This window comes from Urocitellus parryii, chromosome 9 (genome assembly GCF_045843805.1).
Source record: "Urocitellus parryii isolate mUroPar1 chromosome 9, mUroPar1.hap1, whole genome shotgun sequence".
NCBI classification, from domain to species: Eukaryota; Metazoa; Chordata; class Mammalia; order Rodentia; family Sciuridae; genus Urocitellus; species Urocitellus parryii.
The window spans coordinates 38,000,388-38,008,088 of NC_135539.1; the positions used below are offsets into that span (position 1 = coordinate 38,000,388).

The 7,701-nt window shown below is 51.1% G+C and overlaps 1 protein-coding gene across 1 annotated transcript; it reads left to right on the forward strand.

Annotated features, from left to right (window-relative positions):
* The first annotated feature begins 3,671 nt into the window (after positions 1-3,671).
* Psmg3 (proteasome assembly chaperone 3) lies at positions 3,672-5,291 on the forward strand. The gene is made up of 2 exons (XM_026405709.2): positions 3,672-4,204; positions 4,778-5,291. Exons 1-2 carry the CDS (start codon positions 3,989-3,991, stop codon positions 4,928-4,930), a joined length of 369 nt encoding a protein of 122 aa, XP_026261494.1. The 5' UTR covers positions 3,672-3,988; the 3' UTR covers positions 4,931-5,291.
* The last annotated feature ends 2,410 nt before the right edge of the window (positions 5,292-7,701 follow it).

The window sequence follows — 7,701 nt, forward strand, 5'->3', positions numbered from 1 at the left end:
GCCTGTGACTTCATCTGTGTGAAATGTCTAGAGGGACACATCCACAGAGCAGAAAACAGATTGGCCGTTTTCAGCAGAGGAAAAGAATAGGAGTTGAAAAGATTGTGGAATTCCTGTGATGATTTCGTCTTTGACCTGCATCATTGGGAAACATTTTTTTTTTTTAGCTCCCAAACGCAGGAGAGATTACTTTTACATTAATTAATTAATTTTTTTTAAAAAAGTGGTTGGTTTAGGGACAGGCAAGAGACCCAGGTTGGTCAATAGAGGGTCTGTCCTAGGATTGTCACTGGAAATACTGGGCAAGAAAAGCTGCTGAGGTGTGACCTGGGCCCGTGGCGATGGCACCGTCACAAGGGAGCCGGCCCATCTGGGAATAAATGAAGCCAGCCCAGTGCAGACACACCAGGGGACCCTGTGCGTCTCTGGGTCTCTTCACCTGAGAGCCCTTCTGTTCCCTGCAGGAGAGTGGATCCTCACAGGCATCTGTCACCCACCCTTGAAAGAATCTTAATGGGCACACACATCCTCCCTCATTCAGTCCAAAATATCCATAATCTAAATATAATAAAATAGCTGTATCTAATGTCTCACTCGGGCTGCACCTGGCTTCTTCTAGCAGCTCCTCTTAAAAGACTGGCTGAGAGAAGCAAGAATGAGAATGATTATCATTTATTTAAATAAAATGGTTCTACCTGTTATCACATCTCACAAAAAAAAAGTAGAGGGAAGATCTCGTGCACAAGACCATTGCTTGGGTAGAGTCTGAAGGTCATCCTCCCAGAAGCTAGGAGACAGTGACTTCTGGTTCTGGCCATATGGGTCAAGAGCAACAAAGAGCAGGTCCCTTTGAGTCCCGATTGCTGTGCTCACACTGCTTCTCAATTGGTATATAGCACAGAATTTTCTAAATTTAAGAATGGGGAGGCTGGGCACAGTGTTGCATGCCTGTAACAGTGGCTCAGGAAGCTGAGGCAGGAGGATCATGAGTTCAAAGTAAGGCGCCAAGCAACTCAGGGAGACCCTGTCTCTAAATAAAATCCAAAACAGGGCTGGGGTGTGGCTCGGTGTACAAGACAAACACCCAAAATGATAGTTAGGGCCAAAGTGGTCCTTGCTGCTTAGAGTTTTCTCCAGGGAGGTCTCACCATCTGAAGATCTGTCCATCTGAATCCGTGCAGTGATGGAGTGACAGAAGGATCAAAAATCATCATAACACAAAAATGTTTCTCGATAATGATTTGGCCTTTTGTGTATTGATGTCCACTCAAACCTCCCTCCCCATGTAACTCTTGCACCCTCCCCCGTTGGTGCTGATAGGACCAGAAAGCTGCGGCTGGACTGTGAAAGCCAAGGTCAAGTGTGAATCTTTCCAGAGATGCAAGATGTAAGGAAGCCCGTGAATGGAAGGTTGGGAATGCTCAGATGGGCGCCCAAAGCTTTTGGCAAGCATGGGAAGGCCTGGCGAAGCTAGACAGGCAAACGCCTGGGAATGAGGAACCTGCCAAGGCTCAGGACTGGATGGCACTTCAACAAGAAACTATTTGAATATCAAATGATTAAAAGAGGCTCTTGGGAAAATTGATGGCACCCTTGCAAATTTTCAATAAGCCAAGCCTCTTTATGGGAGCTATCATACGATTTGTTGGGGAAAAATATGACCCAACCAAATCAACACTTGATTCTTTGTTGTTTCTACAAATTAACTCATAAATTCATTCATAACCTAAAATTTACTGAATATAAGACAAATTCATGAGATGGGGGAAATTTTTCTTCATTTTTCAAAGATAACCTCTTAATTAAACTCCCATCCCACTATTGACGCTATGACTATTTGATTTCCATTTAAGATGAATTTATTTAAAGAATTCTTCTTTCCAGTGCAATTACCCCCTTGCACTGGAGAACAATCAACAGCGGGTAATGAGACCCTCTTCCATTCTCCTAACTGTAGAAGTTCTGCCCACACATCCATTTAGGCCACCAGAAAGTCCCCTCGACCACACACACCAACCTTCCAGGACCAGAAGCTGCGGTCTGCCCTAGATCAACCTTTACCTGTGTTCCTTCATACTCCCTCTTTATCACATATCTAGACCCAAAGCAGGCAAATGACCATTCCTTTTAAGGTTTGCTTAAAAGTGTCATCAAAATGTAGTGCACCTTGTACTCCAACATCCAAGGCGATAAGTTTATTTCAGAGGTTCTTGTCTGTGTGAGAGTCAGATTTCTCAAGTCTCTGTGCCTCAGAGAGAGAGAGAGAGAGAGAGAGAATACACAAATAGGTGAATAAAAATCAGTGCCTCTTTTGAAGATTTCACGTGGTGAAGCCACACACTGGCAATTTGCTTTGGGGGTGTGTGTGGTGGGGGTGGGTGGGTGGATGTGTGTTTAAATTTAGAACTGACAAAAAGCCTTTGCTGAGAAATTGATGTTTCCTGCTTCTTGAGGATCAGCACCATGAAACTGTAATCTTTGCGTTTGTGTGTCGACGGCAAGGAGGCTCAAAACATGAATTTCCTCTTGATTTCTGTCTATTTTGATCATGTTTAGTAGGCATGCCTTTTATTTTACTCCACCGAGGAAGCAGTTTGGAAGAAGCAGTTTGGAAGTTTCTGGTACCTGATTGACATTGGATAAGGGGGTTTTTAAACCAGGAGGAGAGGTGTAGAGAATCAGATGTGACTGTGTTACTATTACTGTCCTTGATGGAGTCTGCCTGCAAACGGGATATTCTGTCAAGGTATAGATAGGTAACATCGGACATGCTTGAAAACAAGGTGTCTGCTGTCCTGAGAGGACTTGCCTACAAATGGGATGTTCTGCCAAGTGGGTTAGGAGGGCGCTAAGAAAAATTTTATTATCTGTTCTTAACAAAGAGCAGAGCTCAACATACTCCGGGCTGAGAATAGTTAGCCATGAGAAGCGGGTCACTTCTGATTAGAAAGTAAAACTTCTGTATGCTATGTTTAATTAGCTGAAAGACCTGGTTTATTGATGCTGGAAGGCTGCCTTCTTTGTTCACAATACTATAAAAAGATTGCTTGTACACAATAAAGGACTTTTTTTTTCTGCTGCTGCTTCGCTCGCTCTGCTTCTTCTTCTTCTTTCTTTTCCCATGCTGACCTGCAAGTGAATTACTGCAACAAGAGGGAGGGGGCCGCCAGGGCCTGGGGCTGCCTAGGGTTCATAGGTGGACCGGGATCTTGGACAGCGAGCTGGGGAGAGGTGTGCGGCGGTGACCCGCAGTCGGCGGAGGGACAGTCGGCCCAGGGTAAGGGTCTCCAGGTGGCCGGAGCGCCTGGGTCACGAGCGGATCGCCCAGCAGGTGCGGAGACTGGACGGTCGCAGTGTGCCGAGCCTTTGCTCGGTGCCCGCCCCCCCGCCCCGTGCCAGAGAAAATAGAGTTCGCCACTGTAGCTGAGACCCCTGCCCACCATTCGGGCCGCGCCGGGCTCCCAGCTCGCCCCACAGGGTTCAGTTTCCAAGGTCCCAAAGACCGGGAGGCCCGAGCCCCAGCGCGCCCTAGAAGGTGCGGGCGGGTCCGCTAGCCCAGCCCTCTGGCGGCGCGGAACCCCGGCGCTGGGGGGCGGACCGGAGCCCCACGGACCCAGAGCCTCGCGGCCGCGACCGGAAGCCACGGCCTACACTTCCGGCGGGGGCAGGCAGAGCCACTTCCGGCCTAGCGGGTGAGTGAGCTCGTGGTTCGTCTCCTTAGAATCCCCTGGTAGACGCCGCTGCGTTTGGGGGTTCGGGCCGAGCCCTGAGTGGCAGCGGGGCCGGCGGCTGGGGACCCGAGTGTGGGTGCACAGTGCGCCGGAAAGCCCGGGCAGGTGCCGCGCGGACGGACGCCTGCTTCCAATTGAGCGGCCGGAGCCCCCGCGCCAAAGCCGCTGGCTCAGAGTTTGGGACCCTGACTGTGCGGACACTGCTGGGCCGACTCCTTTCCCTGTTTAAACCAAAGCCTCCGCGGAGAGGGGGGGCTATGGAAAGCAGCCCGTTGGTGGTGTCGAAACACAAGGCGGAGGTGGTGTGCGGGGTCCCCACTCAGGTGGTCTGCACAGCCTTCAGCAGCCACATTCTGGTGGTGGTGACCCAGTTCGGGAAGATGGGCACTCTGGTGTCCCTGGAGCCCAGCAACGTGGCCAGCGACATCAGCAAGCCGGTGCTCACCACGAGAGTCCTCCTCGGGCAGGACGAGGTAAAGTGGTCTGGAAGGGACCCCGGGGTGGAGGAGTGCCCTCTCACCTGGCTGTGCACTGTAGGAAAGATGTGGAGCATCTGGTACTCAGCACGCCCACAGCGACAGCATTCCCCACACCTCTGAGGGTCTTAGGGCACCCGGGAGCCCTTGCCACAGCTTTTGCTGGCTAGGCAGCATCTCATCTGTAAGACTGTGTGGAGGGTGATTCTGTATCACAGGCCTCCTCCTTCTGAATCTGTCGTGATCCATTGTGTTAATGAGTGGCTCTCTGCTGAGCCGTGACAGGCTCTCCTCTTCCGGCCTGCCTTTCATGAGTCCTTCCAGGGTAGAGATATGTAGAAAGACAGGGACGCAGAAGACACCAGGGAAATAAGTTTGATGGTGCCTCTTTAACAGGTGGTTTATGCCTGCAGTGTGGAGTCTCTTTGAGCTCTGAATCACTGCTTCATGGAGCTAACCGAGTGATTTAATGGCGGTGTGGGAAGCAAGTTAAGGTGGGACGTTTAATGCAGGCACCAAGGAAAGCAAGGTTTCCTGCAGTCATGGTGGTTTCTGCCTTCTCTCCTCCAGCCTCTCATCCATGTCTTTGCAAAGAACCTGGTAGCCTTCGTGTCTCAAGAAGCTGGAAACAGAGCGGTTCTCCTGGCCATGGCCGTGAAGGACAAGAGTGTCGAAGGGCTGAAGGCCTTGAAGGAGGTGATCCGGGTGTGCCAGGTATGGTGACCTGGATCAGCAGTGCGCACCATTCAACAGGACTATGCAGGAGCTCAGTCCCCTTGTGGGGTCTCGAAGACCCTCCCTCCTGCACAACCAGGAGGAAAGACTTCTTCTGACTTTAGCCATCGAAGCTGGAAAAAACAGCTCAGGTGGACTCACTGGTTGCTGCATCGTCGAGGTGGCAGAAGCAGAAGGTGTGCCTTGGGCTCCCCGAGGTGCATCTACGTGAGGATGGAAAGCACCAGTCAGCCAGTGTGACTTGTGGCCCTCAGTGTGGGGAATCATTTGTAGAGGGAGGTTTTTTAAAACTAAAAGTAAATATGTATCCCAAAATCCTCACCATACTTCTTAACAATACCAAGAAATAGAGAAAGTACGATCTAGTATACCTTAGGTGGAAAGAAAACTTCATGTTTGTCAAAAATGCCGTCTGGTTGCTGGGAACGACATGAATCCCAAATGTGTCTGCACACAGTCCTCTCTGTGACTCCTCTGAGTGCCACCTTCCATTCTGCTAGCTTTTGTAGTGGCTCCTCAGTGGGGCCAGAGAGCCCAGGCTGCAGAGTGTGGAGGAAGGATGTGTCAGGGAGGAACAGCATGTCTAGGAGTCGGGCATGGCAGGCATAGCAAGGGCAGCACCCCGGGAGGGTTGCCAGGGTGGACATGAGTTCCATAATGGGGCTGAAGGCCTTCTATAGGACCACCCTGAGCTCAGCGGGGGCTTGAAGGGTTTTAGGTCAGAGGTGGCCTTTAGAAATGCTGCCAGGCACTAGGTTAAGTTCCCAGCACCACCACCACCATCCCTGAAAAAAAAAAAAAAAGAAAAGAAAAGACAAAGAAGTACACATGGGAGATATTTGCAAGGATTGGTAGGAACCAGGGTTGGGCATCAGCTTTGGGGCATTTACTCCCCAACTCTTGCCTGTGGTGCGCACACCTCTGAGGAAGGCAGGCTAAGGCCTGGCTCCCCTCCGCCGCACTGAGGGAAACATTGCCGATCGCAGTGCATGGGGAGTTCCAGAAGGTGGAATCTGCACCATCTGGCTCTCTGAGTCTCCAGTGAGGAAGAGGCAGCGGAAGTTAGGAGAGGAGGTCATGCAGCAGAAGCTGACAGGATTCCAGAGCAAGCTAGCACCTGGGGGCCCTGGCAGAGCGGATACATAGAAGGCTCATAGCACCCGTGTGCTCATGAAATTAGGAAGGGATATTTTTATTTGGTTTTTGTCTGAGCCAAAGGCTCCTGTATTCCAGCAATTTTTCTTTGTGGTACTGGAGATTGCACCCAGGGGTGTCTACCAGTGAGATACACCTCCAGCCCTTTTTATTTTATTTTGAGATAGACTCTAACCTGGAATTCGGGATCCTCCTGCCTCAGCCTCCTGGGTAGCTGGGATCACAGGTGAGCACCAGCATACTCTAAGGTCCTGCTGTTTTCTTGCTTTTAGAACCTTTCTTTAGGAACAGGCAATGGGCAGATGGGTTCAGATTCACTGCTGGTAAATTTAGAAAGTGAATGTGCTAAAGGTAAAGATAGGAAAACTGGAAGCCTACAAGCTGTTCCTTCAGCAGGTCAAGTGCCTGCTGTATGCTGTTACCCTTTATGTCTGCCCTCCTAGTCTTCCCAGCAGACATTCAAAAAAATCTGTAGGCAGAGACAGCTCAGAGCTCAAGGAGAGTCAGGGAGTCAATGTGGGAATCCTGACAGATTTCCTGAAGGAAGTGTGAGAGTGGTCCAGGGCCCGCGGCAGCCCCAACCTCTCACCTGTGGCTGTAAAACCATCCCTGGTAGTCAGGACCCCAGTGCCATTGTTGGCCCAGGGACTCCCAGGTGGCTTTTTCCAGCCTGCCCCCTCCCTCTTCATTTCCTGTCACAGGCCCCTCCCCTCAGGAGCCCAGTGCCTGGACTCCACAACTCTTCCAGGTCACAAAGGAGTGGACTAAGGGAAGAGGGAGGACAGGCATGGGTCACACCACTGCGGGAGTGAGGAACCCCTGAGGCTGGTGGGTGAGTGACTGAGCGGGAGGGGCCAGAACCCACCTTGAAGACTCAGCCTGACCCAGAGCAAGGGCCTGGCATCATCAGATTGGTGTCTTAGAGCTGGCACGGGGCAGAAGTCTTTGTTCAGTGTTTGATGGTGCCCATCGTCCCCAAATCAGACAGCTTTGCCCAAGCACCACAGCTTTCCTTACCTGACATCTGGGGACGCAACCTGGATAGGACTCAAGTCCTGGCCTGAGTCCACATCTGCAGCCTCAGTTTTCTGATTTGGGCCCTCGAGGGCCTGCGCTGGTGACCCTATCACCCTCACAGCCATCCACTCCACCACCAGTAGCAGACAACATGGAGAGGTCACATCGCTGCTCCTGATGACAAGCTGGGATCTGAATCCAAGCCAGGTGCCCAGATCCCCACTGTTCCCTAGTCACCGGGTCCCTTGATAACTTGCACTCTGGCTCCTTTTTTTTTTTTTTTTTTTTTTTTTAAATATTTATTTATTTTTTTAGTTTTCAGCAGACACAACATCTTTGTTTGTATGTGATGCTGAGGATCGAACCTGAGCCACACGCATGCCAGGCGAGCACTCTACCGCTTGAGCCACATCCCCAGCCCCACTCTGGCTCCTTTTAAGCCACAGCTTAAAAGGATGTCACAGGCAGCTTTGCCTCCAGGGTCCTGTCTGGTTCTGGTTTGATTTTCCTCTTTCAGTGCCTCTGAAGGGCCAGGCCCAGGCAGACCGTGGGCCTATTTGGGTCCCAGGGGCCACCCTTGAAGGTGG